The sequence below is a fragment of the Corticium candelabrum genome, chromosome 11 (genome assembly GCF_963422355.1).
Source record: "Corticium candelabrum chromosome 11, ooCorCand1.1, whole genome shotgun sequence".
NCBI classification, from domain to species: Eukaryota; Metazoa; Porifera; class Homoscleromorpha; order Homosclerophorida; family Plakinidae; genus Corticium; species Corticium candelabrum.
Genome location: NC_085095.1, coordinates 1,093,957 through 1,113,775, shown reverse-complemented (window position 1 = coordinate 1,113,775; position 19,819 = coordinate 1,093,957). Strand labels below are relative to the sequence as shown.

Here is a 19,819-nt window from a genome sequence, read left to right as displayed (position 1 = left end):
TAATCGTTCAAAGTTGGTGCCTGATTTTGATTGGGTGGTGCTTCCAGTGTCGGATGAATATGTCGGCGATTTCTTCTGAGGCTGCGCCCATTTTGAGTGACAATGTATGATCTGGTTGCAGTGCGCTTCTGAGTTACCACAGCCGGTCCCCGCTGCTTGTCGCGTTGTATACGAACTACCTCTCCTGCTTCCAGCTCACGCATCGGTTGCGCTTGTCTATCGTAGTAATACTTTTGACGATGTTGTCGTGTCCTTAGATTCTCGGAGATGTTGGTGATAATGTCTGGTTTCAACAATGCCGACGCAGTAGGTAGTCTTGTTTTCAGGTTGCGACCAATAAGAAGTTGGGCTGGAGACGCTCTTAACTCAGGTATTGGTGTACTTCGGTAAATTGAGCAGTGCTAAATATGGGTCCGACCCTTCGTAGTGACATTTGCGCATGAGCTGCTTTATGGTCTGCACATTCCTTTCCGCTAAACCTTTGGACTGGGGATACTCCGGGCTGGAGGTGGTTATCTTGAAACCCCACCCTTTGGAAAACAAATGTACCTGACGGCTGGCAAATGGCACGTTGTCAAAAATGAGTCTTTCCGGTATACCGTGTCGAGCAAATATAGATTTTAGCGCCGTGATAACTAATTTTTCTGTTTTATCAGGTAGGAGTGGTACCTCCACGTACTTGGAGTAGTAGTCCACTACCATGAGATAACCTCGCCGTTTGAATGTCATGATGTCCGCGGCTATCATTTGCCACGGTCTCTCTGGCAGGTAGTGTTGCTTAAGTGGTTCTTTGGTATTCGACCGCCTAAATCGCAGACAGGTGGTGCACTTGCTGACGTAATCCGCAATCTCGTTGTTCATGTTCGGCCAGTACATTACTGCTCGTGCCCGTTCTTTAGATTTATCTGCCCCTTGATGACCTTCGTGAATTCTCCGGAGCATTTCTGATCGAAAGATGGTTGGGATTATAACTTTTGTGCCTTTGAATAACATCTGGTCAGCCTCGTGCAACTCTTCTGTGATAGCCCAAAACGGCCTGACTATAGATGGGACTGCCTTGATATTATCTGGCCATCCTGAAAAGATAACGTTTCTGAGAGCTTGCAATTCTTCATCTTGAGCTGTTGCTCTTTGTAGTTCATCTCTTTGAGTCTCACTCATTGGAAGTGAGCTAGTGATTGCGTGAACCATGACTTCTATGTCTGAATTCATCCTGTCATGCGCGTCTGCAGTTGTTGGGAGTTGTGCTCGAGACATTGCATCTGCTACTGGTATTGCCTTTTCCGATGTATAGAGCACGTCCAACTCATATCGCTGCAGCTGCAGCATCATGCGCTGAAGGCGAGGAGGAACAGACCCAAGAGGTTTCTTCATTATTGACTCCAGGGGCTTGTGGTCCGATTCTACCTGAGTCAACTTCTCGTAAATGTAGAGATAAAATTTCCTACAAACAAATGTAATAGCAAGCATTTTCTTTTCTCCCTGTGCATAAGCACGTTCAGCTGATGTTAGAGTTCTTGACGCATAGGCTATAGACTTGTCATTCTGGATGAGGCATGCTCCCAGACCGGACTGTGATGCGTCTGCAAGAATCTTGATCGGCTGAGCCACATTATAGTACGCTAGTAACGGCTGATTGGTAAGAATTGTCTTTACCTTGTGCAGTGCTTTGTCATGCTGCTCTTACCATTGTCAAATGACGTCTTCCTTGAGCAGCTCTCTTAGAGGTGCAGTGATATTCGACTCTCCGGGAATGTGCTGCGCCAGATACTTGATCATGCCCAGTAGTGGTTGCACATCTTTGCGATCTTTTAGGGTAGGCATTGCGTTGATAGCTTCCACCTTTGCCGGATCCGGTTGTTGCCCATTTTATCCATTGAGGTGCCCCATATATTTTACTTCCTTGATCTTGTGCTACAGCTTGTCCCAACTGAACTTTACGTTCTTGGGTTTTGCCCTCTCCATGACTGCTAGAAGAGCCGTTTCGTGTTCTTGCTTATCTTTTCCTGCAATAATCAAATCATCTGCGATGACTTGGACATTGTCAATATCCCCAAAAGTATCTTCATTTCGTTGCTGTAATATCTCGTTGACCGAAGACAGGCCAAACGGCATGCGTAGAAAACGATTCCGCCCATGAAGTGCTAAAGGTACACAGGTAGCTTGATGGTTCTGACAACTTAACATGCCAGAAAGCGTCTCTCATATCCACCACAGTAAATATCTTCTTGCCTGCCAGCTGCGCTTGCACATCTCCAGCTGTGGAAATTGCGTGATGCTCTCGTTTGATTGCCTTATTAAGTGGCCTTGGATCTAGACACAGCCTTAATGAGCCATTCTTCTTTTCTGTGACAACTAGATTGTGTACCCATTCTGTCGGTCTCTCTACGTCTGTTATTACGGCTTGACTTGGCAATCGACGTAGGGCTTGTTCCAGTCTCTGTCTCTTTGCGTAGGGATACTTCTTGGCTGGCTGCATCACGGGTACTGCGTCTTCCTTCAGTTGAATGTGGTAAGATCTTTCGTAGGATTCTAACCCCTTGAAAACATTGTGGTACCTGTTGATCAGACCCTCCTTGCTGCTTGTGCTAGGGGCTTCTTTCTGTCCCTGTGCTGGCTTGAGGCTGCCTATTTTCTTCACTAAGTTCATTTCCTGACACACCCGACTGCCAAGAATAGCGATATCTTCGTCTGTTACGTAGAAATAAAGACAGTTCGTAGCCTGGATTCGTCGTGACTTGACGGTACACTCTATTGTAGTGATTTCTCTAGGACGAATCTTGCCACCTCCTATACCCACTAACACTCTCTTTGTCGGTGTCAGCGGTTTCTTAATTGCCCTTGAGCCGCCTGTCGTTCGCAGGATTCTCCGGTAACTTTGATAAGACAGAACATTTGCCCTGGCTCCGGTATCTAACTTGAATTTCATTGTAGTCGGCCCTAGTGACAGCTTCTCCGTCCAGTCGTCATTGACCGCGACTGTTCCAATGGATAAAACACCCATAAGCAAACTGTCATCCGAATCGTCAGTGTCAATTTGGATATCCTCGGCTTCGCTCAAGCTGTTGACCGCTTTTGACCGCTTGTAGCCGGATTTGGCCCCCTGCTGGCAAACCTTTGACAAGTGATTGCGCTTATGACAATTAGCACAAGTCTTACCATATGCCGGACATTGTCGAGGTGCGTGATAGCCGTCACAGTGCTTGCATGGTGCGGTCTTTCTTGCCCTGCATTCCCTTTTCTGTTGCTTTGGCAGGTATTGGTCGGCTAGTTAGTTGCGAACTTCTTGACATCGAGTTGATCTCTACTCGCATGGCGTCTTTAGTCATCATTTTAGCTTGGAAAGTGCTTGTCTCTGCGGCCCTGCAGATGTCCAATGCAGACTGCAACGTCAGATTTGTTTCTATTAAAAGTCGTTCCTTGACTCGACCGTCTTTGACTCCAAATACAATCTTGTCGCGAATAAGTTTATCCTTCTGGTCACCGAAACAGCATGTGGCCGCCTTTGTGCGAAGCTCGGCGAGCCACTGATCTATCGTCTCGTCTTCATGCTGATCTCGGCTCCAGAGCTGGTTGTCGCTCGAATACCTCGTTTATGCGCAGATTGCAGTAGTCGTCGAATTTGTTCAAGACATCTCCGACCGCCGGTGCTTCGTCGTCTGCTGTGAAAACGAACGTATCATAGATTTCCTGCGCTTCGGTTCCTGCCACGTGGAGTAGGATTGCTACTTGTGTTGCTTTAACTTTCTTCGAGAGTTCAGCCGCTTGGAAGTATATCTTATATTGCTTCCTCCAATTTCTCTACTCGTGTGCGAGATTGGCTGCTCCGAAGGAAATAGCTTGAGGCGCGTGTAGTTTCTCCATCCGAGTGCTGACACCATGTAATGTTACCACTACTATATTATACGTTCAGCTTATGCTCACTAGACTCTTCTACTGAAGACTACTAATCAACAACTGTTTTAGTCACATATACAAGCCTAATTGTATTATCTAATTAACCAGACACGCCTGTGTCTGTTACAGTCACCCCCAACATCATCAAGTGTCCCGTAACTTCAAAATCAAATTAGCGTTAGAACTAATCCAATAAACGTACCACACGGGATGCTATGACCATTGTTTGGTGTTATTGGCCTATCCAGCACTTGCAGACAACTAAAGCATGTTGAAAAGGTAAGTTTATGGAGGTTTGGTGACGGGTGTCGTGTAGGCTTGTAGTCTGAGATCTACAATTGACGAAGTGATGACCTACATAGATTACAGGCGGCCATTACCGTTTGCGCGGAGACTAAACTCTGTAGCAAAAAGCGCGCAGACTAGACTCTGTAGCAAAAGCGCGCAATGACAAGGGAAGGGGTTGATCTTGACATGAAACTACGGTCTGGAGGGTCAACTTGAAGCTTCCAGGACAATTCTTTTGCAAAAAGATGTATTTGTTTTCATACTTGAAGACTTCTCGAAGAATAGACGGCAGTTTCATGTCAAGATCAACCCCTTCCCTTGTCATTGCGCGCTTTCTGCTACAGAGTCTAGTATGCGCGCAAATGCTATTGACCGCATACGAGATGCGCGTGTGAACTAGGTAGAAGGTCATCACTCCGCCAATTGTAGATCCCAGACTACAAGCCTACACGACACCCGTCACCAACGCTCCATAGAATTACCTTTTGAACATGCTTCAGTTGTCTGCAAGTGCTGGATCTGCCACAAACACCAAACAATGGTCATAGCATCCTGTGTGGTACCTATATTGGATTAGTTCTAATGTTAATTTGATTTTGAAGTTACGGGACACTTGATGACGTTGGGGGTGACAGTGATGACGTTGGGGTAACACTCAGAGACCATTTAGTAAGGAGATATGGCAGGAAGTAGGCGGGATGATCTCAGACTCTCTCGCGCATGGAACTGTCCTACGGGCACCGGACAAGACTAACGCGAGAGAGTCTGGGGACGAAGCTACTGCAGGCCCGCCTAAGGCTGCTGTGATTGCACTCGTAAATGACAAAACATCAAATGTGTTTACTGCTTCTTTCACTCCCACCAGCTCTTGTGGAATTACAGACATAAGTGAGATAAAAGAGTCACTAAATCCTGTCAAGATAGCAAATCCAACAAGGTGAGAATACTCGGTCACGGAGGGGAACATAACGTTGGTGACACCACCGACAAACATAACCAACTGTAGCACAAGTATCTTGTTCTGCATACAATCTTGCACAATGCCACCAATGATGCTAAACACGACAGCCCTAATTGCAATATAAGTGAGCAACAGAGATGCTTTCGTTGGGTCAACTCTCATCTTGCATTCGGCATGTCAAGCCTGAAAACAAAATGTAATTGCTGACACTACCAACTGTGAATTCCTTCAATTACGACTTACCAAATGAAAAAGAACGAAATAGAACTGAAAAAAAAGAGCAATGATATCGACCACACACACACGGCAAATCGAATATGTCGCTGTGAATTGAAGGACTGTACAATGACTTCCTTAATCGATGGTTGCTTACGATTGCCTGGCTGTGGAGGTTTTGATCGGTATAAAACACCCATAATAATTGCTAAAGTACTCATTCCACCAAAAATAGACATTGTGCTCTCCAGTTGTATGATTCACGAATTGAAGTTGAGGCTGTTACAAGAACTATATTTCCGATTCATGAACCCAATTGAGCAAAGCACACAGCAAAAGCTTTTTCTTTTGTCAAAATAAGCATGTAGAATGCCCACAACTGGTGTATAGACCATAGATGCTCCAAGACCATCCATTACACTGTAAGTAAACGTGGCCGGCCACATCTCATTCGTACCTGCTGTAAAGAGCATGTCGGTTGTAAAGATAATGGCACCAGTGATAATGACTGGTTGCACACACATCCGTGCAGCCATAGCGGCTGACGTTGGCCCAAGAAGAAAAGTGAAAAGAGTAGCTTGATTGCCGATCCATGCTATACAAACAGAACAAACTATGACATACAGCATTTTCACTATGCTGTGAGCTATCATTGAATAGAAATGGTAGTTAAGCAATTTTTATACACACGAGCACAATTTTATTGACAATGCAAGTTGTTGTAAATGCACAACTGTCCTGTCCTGTCTACACACACACACACACACACACACACACACACACACACACACACACACACACACACACACACACACACACACACACACACACACACACACACACACACACACACACACACACACACAAATTTTGGACAAATGGACAAATGTTAAGCCCTCCACGTCTTTCGACGTCGCCCTTGAGGTCAGTTGCGGAGACAGCTCCCTCTGGCCTCCATGCGCTACGTGGAGTCTTGGGGGCAGCGCTACAATCCACCTGGAGCTTGGCCAGAGTCATCCAGGGGCACTGACTATGGCTCAGCTCTGGGACTGGACACCAAAGCCCACATGTACCCGTCTGCTGCATGATGTCGCTTCCAATCTAGCGGTCTTGTCCACCCCAGTCGATGACCAGATACTCATTTATACTCCTGAGTCGAGAGAAGCAAGTGTGGGTGAGTTTCTTGCTCAAGGAAACTGTGAGTGTTGCCTCCACCAGGATCGAATCTTCAACTCTCATCACGAAAATACAAGATCCAGGATGTCATCACAAACGCTCTACCATCTGCTCGACCGCACCACACACACACACACACACACACACACACACACACACACACACACACACACGCACGCACGCACGCACGCACGCACGCAGGCAGGCAGGCAGGCAGGCAAGCAGGCAAGCAGGCAGGCAGGCAGGCAGGCAGACAGACAGACGTCCATCAAATGTATGCCGGTTTCAGTCCTTTGGTTTTCAACGACGGGAAAATTGCTCACATTCTGCGGTCCGAGGAAGAAATCCACCCAGGGGATCCCTTTGGACCCATGCTATTTTCTGTCGCCTTGTATCCATTTCTTTTGCCCTCCAAAAGAACCACTCATCCACCCGTGTCCTAGCCTACTTGAACGATTTGGTTTTTATTGGGCCAATGGAGGATGTTTTATTATGCTTGAACGATGCGGAGTCTAGCTTAAAAGAAATTGGTCTCAACATAGCAATCGAGAAATGCGAGCTTCTGTGCAATGGTCTCCCAGACCATACCCACCTCGATAGAGCTATTCGAGTTGTGTCTTCTGGAACAATCATATTGGGGATTCCCATTGGTCATCAGCACTATGTCATCGAGACTTGTTTGGAATTTGCTAAAGGAGGACAAGGTCTATGTGACGAGCTTGCTTCCTTGGATGACCCCCAGTCTGGAATGCTAATTCTACGCTATTGCCACACTAATCGAATAAATCACCTTGCTCGCTCAGTGTATCCCACTCTGCTGAAACCTGCTACCAGGTTCCATGATGAGCTAACGAAGGCAACTTTCCGGCAATTGGTCTGTTGCCACGATATAGGGGAGGAACAGTGGCTGCAAGCAACATTGCCAATCCGAAACGGTGGGTTTGGCATGTCCTCTATGGTGTCAAAGTGTCCAATCGCGTTCTTATCGAGTTGGGCCCGTTCTCTAGCTCACCTCCCTCAATCATTTGGTAATCTCACAGACTTAGTCAAAAACATCTCCCGTGCAGTCCAACATCCAGGTCACAACAGATTAATCGCCTCTCAGCTTTTGCAGGCCCTGCCAGGAAATAAGAGCCTTGTTTAACTTATCAACAACCCGAAAAAGCTACAGCAAAAGCTAAAATCGGAGCAAACGGATCAAATGTGTCCTCTATTCTCTCAAACCCACTATATCAGCGCTCAACTGCTCGGTTCAGGTCGCTACAGGGACTTGGAGCAGGCACATGGCTTGACTCAATACCTTCTTCTGCAAAGCTTGCATTAAAACCCAACGATTTTCGCTTAGCAATACGCATGAGGTTGGATCTTGAAATGCTCCTCGGTTCTGTTGTCCCTATATGCGAATGCGGCAAAGACATTGATAAAGACGGCTATCACCTTCTCACATGTAAGACCGGCGGTGGGCCAATATGGACTCACGAGACATTGACTAGTGTTTGAGCGACTGTCTACAGCATTTGAAGATGTTCCATCAGCGAGAACCGAGGAATCTTTATGTTAATAGTGACGACCTCCCCGACATCGTTGTCTTTGACGCTCAACAGGGTTGTGACATTGAGCTGGACATCTTGGTGGCCCACCCATGGGCACTACATGTGATCTCTCGAGCAGCTCGGGAAGACGGCGCGGCCGCAGCTACCCGTGAGGTCAAGAAATCAGAGAAATATGCTAAAGAAAGGGATGTCTGGGCCTCCCCTCCAACTGCATCCCATTAGTGTTCGAACACTTCGGACGTTGGGGCTCAGAGGCAGCGCAGTTCCTGCACCGCCTGTCACTTCAGTCTATAGACGAAGACGGAAAAAAACAGTCGTGATTCTAAGTCATTCTGGCGTAGATGCATGTCTGTAGCTTTGCAAAGCTGTAATGCTAGCGTCGTTAGCAGGAAGTTAGCAAGGCTGGGACATTCCAAGATCTTTACAGTTGACAGTTCATTCGCACGTAGTTAAATTATGGCGTCGGCCGTTTGAGCTAGACTAGAATGTAATAGTGTTGTTCTTTGAAAATAAGTGTATGGACAGACAAACAGACAGACAGACAGACACATTAGGTGTGTATATAGTGTCTAATAAATTACACCTATGATTTCAATTAAAATAACTTTTGTTCGTATTTACACAACCGCTCCTCCCTCTTCCTCCAAACGAAAGATGCATTTCGTTGTGATATTCACTGCCTCTATATTTTACTACTATTGCAATACGAGTCTCTCCTCAATTTAACTTTTTGTACTTCTTTCACAACACCCTTCTTCTTTATGCCTTTTTCTCGCTCTACAGATTATTACATGTAATGTGTGATAAAAGTCTGACTGATTGTTGTGGATTGGCGCCTTAATTAATTAATTGTTGGCCTTGTATAGTGTCAAACACGAAGGCTCTCTTCAACTTCAAAGAGGTGTGGTGATAGGCATGCAAGTAGTAAAAATGATTTACACCTACTTGATGTAGTAGAGTAAGGGACTATGGGACTACCTCTAGTACTCATTAGCATACTGATAGAATATGACACTATACAGTGCTGTGGCATGTGCTTAGCCAGCTTGGTGTAGTCTGGTGTAGTCTGGTGTAGTAGTGCGTAGACACTGTAAGCAAGCTGCAATAGAACCAATATATAGTCGGTAACGACACAACAGTGGCGACGAGGAGGGCGAGTGCAGCCGCGAATTTGAAACACGGGTTGTTGGGCGAATTCCAAGCAGGAGTAGAAAGCATCGACGAATACAAGGAAAGGTTCGAGCTTTACTGCCTTGCAAACGCAGTACCGATATGAGACGAGCACGTAGCTCGTAGGAAGGCAATCTTTTAACATCTGAGGGTGCATCGACCTACAGTTGTTGCGGACCTTGGTACGACCTCGCCAACCGCAAGATTTGGAGCTTGATGACATCATTCAGCAACTGAGAAATCATCACGAGCCAAAGAAGATTGTTATGGCCGAGCGATTACGTTATTACAAGAGACAACAGGAAGGTGAGACTGTTACGGTGTTCTTGTCAGAATTGCGTCGTCTAGCTAAACACTGTGAGTTCGGAGACAAGTTGTCAGTTGCGTTGAGGGACCAATTCGTGTGTGGATTAGTAGTAGAAGCCCTACAGCAGAAAATTCTGGCGGAAACTGACTTAACACTCGAGAAAGCGGTACGAATCGCGCAAGCTAGCTTTTGAATCTGCAAGACAAGAAACGATAGCTTTGCGAGGAAACACGCGCAGACACGGATCAACAACAGACTACGAGACGGCTTTTAGTATGCAAAGTAGTAGCAGTGGGAGGTCAAAGACAACACAGTCTGATGTGAAAGTATGCTACAGATGCAATGGCAAGGGGCACGTTCCTGATAAGTGTCAGATGAAATCAAGATAGTGCTATTTATGTCACAAGAAGGGACATATCGCAAAAGCCTGCCGGAGTAAGAAGCAAGGCGATTTCAAGAATGGGAGCGGAGCAGCGGGTACCAAGAATACAAAGTACCAGAAGCAAGCCACGTTAAAAGTGGAAGAAGAGGAAGTATGTTCACTTTATGGCCTGGGAAGTCAGGATGCAATCAAAGTCAATATGACTGTAGCTGGACGAGATTTAGAGCTGATTGTTGACACCCGTGCAACTGTTACCGTGATTCCCAGGGAGACCTATGAGAAACAACTATCTCATGTCAAACTCCAGAGCAGCAACGTGAAATTACAGTCATATTGTGGACAGACATTGTCTGTACGCGGAGAAGCTGTAGTACCAGTACGCTACGGAGATCAAGAAATACGAGGTAGAGTAGTTGTCGTCAATGCTGCAAATAAGCCAGCAGTGCTTGGCAGGAATTGGTTGTCACAACTCAAGTTGGACTGGGCATCTTTATTTAGCTTGAATATTCTGGATTCGGTACACGAGTTTCCTGAGTTATTCAAGGAAGGAATGGGAAAGCTGCAAGGAGTGCAAGCGAAAATTACTTTGAGTGCCACTGCAAAGCCAGTCTTTCATAAGGCAAGACCAGTACCATTTGCGTTACAAGCTAAAGTGGATACTAAAATCGATCGCTTAGTCAGAGAAGGAGTACTGACACCTGTAGAACAGAGCGAGTGGGCTTCACCGATAGTAGTTGTGAGGAAATCTGACGGCAGTATCAGATTGTGTGGTGACTACAAAGAAACCATCAATGAATATTTGGGAAATATTGAGTATCCCACACCAAATGCTCAGGATTTATTTGCTACTTTAGCGGGTGGTCGACGATTTACCAGGCTTGATCTAAAGCAAGCTTACCAACAAATGGAAGTGGATACCGGGAGCCAAGAGTATTTAACCATAAATACTAGGAAGGGTTTGTTTACTTATACCAGAATGCCTTTTGGTATACGAACAGCACCGAGTATTTTCCAGAAAACGATGGATATGATATTGTCTGGAATACCAGGAGTTTGTTGTTTTTTCGATGACATACTGATTGTCGGTTCAACTGATGCTGAGCACGATGCAAGAGTGAGGCAAGTATTACAACGCCTAAAGCAAAGAGGAGTCCGGCTAAAGAAGGACAAGTGTGAATTTGGTCAGTCTGAGGTGACATATTTAGGTCACAGGGTAGATCACGAAGGTCTGAAGCCTACAGAAGACAAGGTCAAGGCTATCAGGGAAGCACATGAGCCAAGAAATGTGACTGAGTTGAAGGCATTTCTGGGGCTGTTGAACTATTACAGCCATTTCTTACCAAATCTGTCGAATACTATACAAGCATTGTATGAGTTACTTCAAAAAGGAAAACAGTGGAGATGGACAAGGAAACACAAGGCAGCATTCAATGCAGCAAAGAACAAGTTATTACAGTCTGGTTTTCTTACGCACTATGATTTGTCTCGACCAGTCAAGCTCAAATGTGACACATCCTCATATGGAATAGCAGCCTGTTTGAGTCACGAGTTTGAGGATGGATCGGAGAGGCCGGTAACATTTTCTTCACGGACACTGTCATCAGCAGAAAAGGGCTATAGCCAAATAGAGCGTGAAGCACTGGCAATAATTTTCGGCGTTCGTCATTTCCAAAAGTTCCTCATTGGCCGAAGATTTACACTGGTGACAGATCACAAACCTTTGGTCAAAATTATGGGACCTAACCAGGGTATCCCGGCGTTAACAGCAGCAAGGCTGCAGAGGTGGGCACTAATGTTAAGTGCATATAAGTGCAATCTGGAGTATATGGCTGGAGAGGAGAATAAGGAAGCAGATATGCTGTCCTGACTGCCAATGGAAGTAAATGTCATAGACCCTAATCAGGCATTGTACTATGTGGATTGCTGTGAGAATCTACCTGTAACAGCAGCAGAAGTAGCACAAGAGGCTAAAGCAGATCCAATTTTGAGACGGGCATACCAGTATACATTGTCTGGATGGAACTGGAAAAGTCACATGGATCCAAGGTTACAACCCTACTCACGACGGTCAGATGAACTTAGCGTTGAAGAGAACTGTTTACTTGGGGAACACGTGTGATAATACCGCAAAAATTACAGTCAATAGTTCTAGCAGATCTTCATGAAAATCACCTAGGTTCAAATCGAATGAAAGCATTAGCTAGATCGTATATCTGGTGGCCGTGTTTGGACATGACGTTGGAAGAATTGTGCAAGAAATGTGAAATTTGCCAAAGTCAGAGGAATAAACCGCCTGCCGGTATTCCTCATCCATGGATGTATCCCACAGCACCTTGGGAGAGAGTTCACGCGGATTTAAGGGAGTTGGAAGGTCAACATTATCTTATTATGATTGACGCTTATTCGAAATGGTTGGAAGTGCATGAAATGGGCACTAGTACAACCGCTAGTAGGACTAAAGAGGTGATGAGGCGAGTTTTCAGTTTTCATGGCATTCCGAGACGATTGGTGACAGATAATGGTCCACGATTCGGGTCAATAGAATTTCAGGAGTTCATGAAAGAAAATGGTGTCAAACACCAACTCACCCCTCCGTATCACCCATCGAGCAATGAACAACCAGAACGAGCAGTTCAAATCCTCAAGAGATCTATGGAGGCACGACCTAAAGACGTACTATTAGATCATAGATACGTCTAGTACTAAAGTCGACTATAGTACTAGACGTATCTATACTACTGCTGCAGTATAGGTCGACTCCAAATACCTCAACAGGAAAAGCGCCATTCGAATTGCTAATGAAGAGAGTCTTACGAACAAGACTAAGCCTTGTTAAACCTACAGTTGGAGGAGAGATTCGAGACAGACAGGAGAGTCAAACAGAAGCTGCATCCAGAAATCGTGAGATGTTACCTGAAGAATCAGTGGCAGTATGGAACCCAAGACAAGATAGTCGGGGACGGTGGCTCTCTGGAACAGTAGTTCAGAAACTGGGACCGAGCAACTATCTTGTAAACGTGAATGGTCAGGCTAGGTATGTTCATGTAGACCATATATTACATCGTGATATAAGAAGTTTTTTACAGGGTGTACATCAGGAGCAAGCTGCCGATACTCATTATCGTACAGCGACTATGGTTCCACCACAAGCTGGAAGCTATTCTGAAGGAAGTCGGTGTTGAGAAGACAATCTCATCAACAGATTCTACCAGGAAGACTCAGTACCAACTACTCCTAGCCTCGCTGAGTTAACAGAGACACAGTCGGAACAGACTGATAACATGCCCACAAAGAAGCCAATTGAGAAGTCAACAGAGAATGAAAATCGACGATATCCCACAAGGAACAATAGAATACCCTCAACAGATATCGAGAGATTTAGTGGAAGGGAGTGTAGTAGAGTAAGGAACTATGGGACTACCTCTAGTACTCATTAGCATACTGATAGAATATGACACTATATAGTACTGTGGCATGTGGTTAGCCAGCTTGGTGTAGTCTGGTGTAGTCTGGTGTAGTAGTGCGTAGACACTGTAAGCGAGCTGCAATAGAACCAATATATAGTCGGTAACGACACAACACTTAACACTTTTCAAAAGAGGTGAACAATAACAAACTATTAATTAATGATACAGTTACAAAACACTGGAGCATTGAGAAACTTGTAGTTGTACATGTATGCACGTTGTTAACGTACTTGTAGCATGAAGTCTGCCCCTTCACTCAATTCTGGTCTTGGAAACAAATACACCTTTATCTCCCTCCCCAAACGAAACCAATTTCTTTGAAATCATAGATGCAAATTAATTAATTATAAAACATGTACAATTAATTAATTAATTTCTAGTTTATTGTATACAAATTTGAGAACACCTCAGATTACAAGATTTTCTCTCCAGCGCCGGATCCAGAAATTCTTGAAAGAGAGGTTCACCGTTAGCTGTTATTTATAGCATTACTAATTTTCTCTTTTCTAATGACATTATATGAAATTATTGAACCACACCTATTCGAAAAGAGGGGATTGTAACCCCCTTAAACCCCCTCTGGATCCGGCCCTGCTCTCCGTTTTCCTACTCAGATCCACATTCTTACCTGTTTGACCTCCAATAGAACTAGAGTTCGTCGTCGAGCAGCTGTCTGTCCGACTAGAACCGTCGTAAAACTCCAGTAATCCGATATACAAGACAGCGAACGACGCCAAGATTCCAATCGACGTGAAAGTGGTCACAAAACAGGCCACACACACGACCCAAGACCAACCCTTGTCCACGGCTTTCGTCGGTAGCATAAGCACTTTTATAAAGCTATGCCTCCTCATATAGGGCACATTCAGTTTCCTATCAGTAACCATAGTTGCGCCCTTGCCGGTGTGTAGCGCATCACTGTCTGCGTAGTGTGGCTGACAGTTAAGTTGTTATCAGGCTTAGCCTTAACGCCGCCGTGACGATTCTGCCCACTAGAACAGTCGGTAGGCAACTGTAGCAACACACGCGTCGATTCAACTGCCATCAACTGCGCGTGCAAGGTGGAGTGGGATGCGTTGGCCCCGGTCACACTAAGTCAGGACTGGCGGCGACGTTTGCGTTAGGGCGCTTTTCTCATGACGTTATCTAAACGTAACGTGAACGCCACTGTAAACGTAAACGTGGTGTTGACTCCCACGTTTACGTCGGCGTTGATGTACATATACCTACGTTGCGTGGGCGTTTCTTTAGTTTCGGAAGGTGATATTAATTGTCGCTGTTGTCACCTTCGCGTACGTCTGCAACACTCATACTAGGGTATTTGACCTACTGAGACTTTGCAATTGGTTCATTTGTTTTGATCGAACGTCAACGGGCGCCATGTCTGCGGATCGTGGAAAGTCAACAGCTGCAGCTACTAGGAAGCAGAAAGTCATTTGGTCACCAAACGTGGAAGCAAAACTGATAGAGCTGTGGGCCGATGTACTCGAGAAATATGATGGCAAAATGATGACCAAAAATCCACGGAGAAGATTGTCACCCAGCAGCTGAATGACTACTGCGATCAAGTCAGTCTTCAACATTTCTCGGAGTCGGAGGTGCGCAATAAAATAGACAACATTGTCAAGAAAGCGAAAGATATCTATGCCCAGTATCGTCTTCCAAAAGAAATGGGGCCTGAAACAGATGATGCCAATATTGCACTTGATGAGGAAGCTGCCAAATTGCTTTAGCACGGCCTAACTTTTTTGCTGTTTTTATTGCTCACTTTCAAAATTATCCCTCACTAGGACCTGGCTCTGTTGACGACGCTTCTTTGCTACCTAATATACCGCTATCTCAGCGTGCTAAAGAGGACTCGTTTGCTACCACAGGTGTTGTGGCAGTACATAGCGTATGGTAGTTTGCTTAGCGACTGACTTGATGGTTCTTGATCATATTCTGTATCTATACGTTGAAGATTTATTTCAAATATGAGAGAGAGAGAGAGAGAGAGAGAGAGAGAGAGAGAGAGAGAGAGGCAGCAGCAAGACAGAGAAATTCGCCTGAATGAAGAGAAATGAAGAAAAAGATGTCTCAGGAGAGTCAACTCTTTCAAACGCAGAAAGAGCAAGCATTTCAGGCTGAGCTCTTTAAACGCCTATTTTCTGATAAGCAATAGTTATAATTGACAATGTCTAACTTGTTGCATGCCTTTTCCATTTACTCAATGTCTGTGTATAATTTAAAATATTCTGGAAATAACAACAATCTTTAGTAAGACTAGACTTGGGAAATTATCAGTGACTAGGATTGATAGCAAGAACCCAGTCTGCAAGGGTATTCCTGACACGTTGTGCATCATCATCAACTACATGGTGGTGAGGAGGACATACAACATCATTGTTATAAGCAGCATCTTCGGGCAACCAGTCTTCTTCAAAGGGACAGTTGTGCCTCTCGCAAATTTGTGAAAAGCATAAGCAACTGTAGCTACTTGGCTCGCAGACTCCGGATTATTGAGGTTGCTATGTGCTGTCACCTGCCATCGCCCCTTGAGTCTACCAAAAGCCTGTTCCACTACGCGCATATACGTACTCTCCTTGTTAAAAAAACAGAGTAATTAGAGCTCTTTTCTCTGCCAACATGATTGTCACCATTATAGCATTTTATGATAGTCGAACTGAGAGGAAATGCTGCATCCGCAACCAGAAATGGCCTAATTGATAATCCTCCAATCCTTTTCGATGTACTGTAGACAAACAAACGTCATTCTTAGAGTCGTATGAAGATGCAACTGAGCAATAAAACAAGACAGCAGCAGATGGCCAGGAAACCACCAGGGAAGGCATATTGTCACCGATGTGGCGGAAAGCATGACGCGCAGGAATGCCGTTTCAAGAAAGCCAAGTGTTTGCTTGTCAGAAGGTCGGGCACGTGAAGAGCATGTGCAAGAACAAATCTCTAAACACTAGATATGTGGAGGAAGAAGAGTCCGAGGAGGAGGTCGGGATCTCTTACTTACAGAGTAGCACAACAGACAAGGGGTAGCGAGACAGGAGGGAATCAAGTGGAATACACACCATGGGTCAGTTTACCCCTAAGTATACTGTTCAGGTCCAGATAGCAGGACAGCCCATGATGATGGAGCTCTAGACACAGGGACAGTGGTATCGTTCATATCAGAGGAGTGGTATCGGAGACACTTGTGTCAGTATCTACTAAAGGAGACAAACATGAGCTGAAAGGCTATCAAGGAAACAGTCTGAAAGTGAACGGTGTGGTCTGGGCACCAGTGAAATATGAGAATGAAGATCAAATCTTACCTATAGTTGTGGTAGAAGGCAACAGACCTGCACTGCTCGGAAGAAACTGATTGGAGAAACTAAGTTAGATTGGCTAACACATAGATTGGGCTAACATATTCCAAATGACCGAAGGGTCAAAGAAGTCATTTCACAGACAGGTGGAAGTGCTGCTTCAGAAACAAAAGGCAGTGTTTGAAGAGGGGTATGGAGCAATAACGGGATTCAAGTCCACTATGCACTTGAAGCAAACTGGTAGACTTGTTTTCAATAAAGCCAGTCCAGCTCAATTTGCGCTTAGGGGACCAATATCAGCGGACCTGGGCAGATTAGAAGCTCACAACATTGTGACTAAAGTGGATCGTTTGGATTGGCTACACCAACCGTAAATATACACAAGTCTGACGGGAGTGTGCGGATAGGTGGGGACTATAAAGTTACAGTTAACCCACTGATTATCCGTTGCCTACTGCTGAGGATATTTTTGCAACATTGGTTGGGGATCGACAGTTTAGTAAACTGGATCTTTCCCATGCATACAGTCAGTTGGAGTTGGATGATCAGTCCAAGGACTTTCTAGCAATCAACACACATCAAGGATTGTACCGACCGATCAGACTGCATTATAGAGTAAGTGCAGCACCGGCAATTTTCAATGAGTGATGGATCAGTTGTTAGCTGGACTCCAAGGAGTTGCCTGTTATCTTGATGATATCATTATCACGACGAGGTCAGAAAGAGAGCACTTCCGGGTTTTGGAAAAAGTCTAAGCAGGTTGGAAAAAGCAGGAGTACGACTGAAGGAAGGGAAATGCAAATTATTTCAGAATCAGGTCGAGTATCATGGGTATACAGTAGACGTCAGGGGTTTGCATCCCACAGGAGAAAAGATGAAGGCGCTACAGGAAGCACCAAGGCCTGCGAATAAAGCTAAGCTGAGCAGCTATTTGGGGTTGTTACGGTATTACTTTATATGAAATTCTTACCGAATGCAGCCACAGTTATACAACCCTTTGATGAACTCAAGAAAGAGAAAACAAAGTGACATTGGAACCAGAAGTGTGAAATCGCATTCCAAAGGAGCAAGGAGATTATTCTAAAGGCACCTGTTCTGTGTCATATTGATGCAAGCAAGCCAGTGAAACTGACTTGTGATGCGTCGGCAAGTAGAAAGAGAGGCATTGGCCCTGATTTTTGGGTAAAGAAGTTTCACCAGTATCCTTGAGGAAAGAAATTTATATTAGAAGCGGACTACAAACCGTTAGTCACCGTATTCGGTCTCAAAACTGGAATACCGACAGTAGTCGCTGCACGACTGCAGGGATGGGCAGTGATGTTGTCGGGGCACACCTATGATATTGTGTACAGGAAGGGATCTGAGATGGGACACGCAGATGCATTGTCAAGATTACCACTGACAGAACAAGTGAAACAATCAGATTTGGGAGACGATGTTTTGCAATTTACGATGACAAGAGAACTACCAGTCTCTGCATGCTAAATATGTTGCAACGGCTACTAAAAAATCCTATACTGTCAAGGGTATATGTGATGATTATGAATGGGTGGCCAAGGTAAGTAGACAGAGCCATTCTGGAGTCGAAGACATGAACTGTCAGTGAAACAAGGTTGTATTTTATGGGGATGTGCGTGGTTATCCCACCACGGTATCGTGATCAAGTGTTACAGGATCTGTTTAAGTGCCATTTGGGATAACAAGAACCAAGAGTTTAGCGATGAGTTATCTTTGGTGGCCGGGACTCGATCAAGTCATAGTAGACATGGTAAAGTGTTGTCCAGTGTGTCAGGCCACGCGAGATAAAGCACCGGATGTGCCATTGCTATCCTGGCAGTGGCCTGAAAGACCGTGGCAACGAGTACGTGTAGATTATGCTGAGAAAGAAGGGAAGCACTTTCTGGTTTTGATTGATAGTCACTCGAAATGGTAGGAAGTGATGCCGACAGAGAGTACTACAGCAGCAAAGACCATTGATTTACTGAGAGATAAGTTTGCAGCATTCGGAATTCCACTTGATTTAGTAAGTGACAACGAGCCACAATTTGCAATTTTAGAGGAGAGGCAGAGCCAACAAAGGAAGAGCCATGACTCTCCACGGATGAAAGAGTTAAGCATTGAGCAAGGAGAGAAAGTTGCCATATGGAACAGACAGAGAGGTTCGGAGAAATGGATGCATGAAACAGTAATTAAAGCAAAGGGACCGAGGAACTACGTCATCCACACACCAGACCGGAACAGAATGGTACATGCTGATGATATAGTGACAGCGGGAGGTCCAGATTCGCTGTCAATTAACGAGTATCAGTACTCCTAACAAAAGCTAGAGCAGCAGACAAAGTGATTATGGGGACAATTCCAACAGATAAAAGAAAAGATACTGTACCGAAGGAAACAACTACCAGCACAAAGCATGAGAATAGGCCGGTGTCATAGGGAATTTGGCATCCCCGGGAATTTGGTATCCACGAGCCATATTCACTAGGGAATATGGTATCCCTTCGGGACATTTTGCATCCCCAAACCGTATATCCTAGGGAATTTGGAATCCCAGCAAATTTGGAATCCCAGAGTCGCATTTCCTAGGGAATTTGGCATGCCCGAGCGGTATTTTCTAGAGAATTTGACATCCCAAGCCGTATTTCCTAGGGAATTTGGCATCCCCGAGCCATATTTCCTAGAGAATTTGGCATCCCCCGAGCAGTATTTCCTAGGGAATTTGCCATCCCCGAGCCATATTTCCTAGGGAATTTGGCATTCCCCGAGCAGTATTTCCTAGGGAATTTGGCATCTCTCGAGCCGTATTTCCTAGGGAATTTGGCATCCCCCGAGCAGTATTTTTTAGAGAATTTGACATTCCTGTGCCGTACTTATTATGAGAATTTCGCACATCTAAAAATGTGACATTCTAAACTCTATTTTACAGTCTGCGTTTTTGTGCTAAATTTCTAACAAATTGACATGTTACAAATTGCGTGTTTGTTGTCTAATTAAATTTGCTACTGAAAACATCTATTTTAGTTAACTTCGTTAAAGCAAGTGACTCTATATCGTCTACTGTAGTTACAGCGTTCTTACAAACAGTTGTCAGCGCCATTTTCCA

At 44.9% G+C, this 19,819-nt stretch overlaps 1 protein-coding gene across 1 annotated transcript; it reads left to right on the top strand.

Moving 5' to 3' along the window:
• Positions 1 to 12,182: 12,182 nt before the first annotated feature.
• Positions 12,183 to 12,650, top strand: LOC134186483 (uncharacterized protein K02A2.6-like). Its single transcript, XM_062654464.1, has one exon. It carries the CDS (start codon positions 12,183 to 12,185, stop codon positions 12,648 to 12,650), a length of 468 nt encoding a protein of 155 aa, XP_062510448.1.
• The last annotated feature ends 7,169 nt before the right edge of the window (positions 12,651 to 19,819 follow it).

What these genes read in the sequence shown, in the direction of transcription:
- LOC134186483 (XM_062654464.1), top strand. Translation starts at nt 12,183, where the DNA reads ATGACGTTGGAAGAATTGTGCAAGAAATGTGAAATTTGCCAAAGTCAG.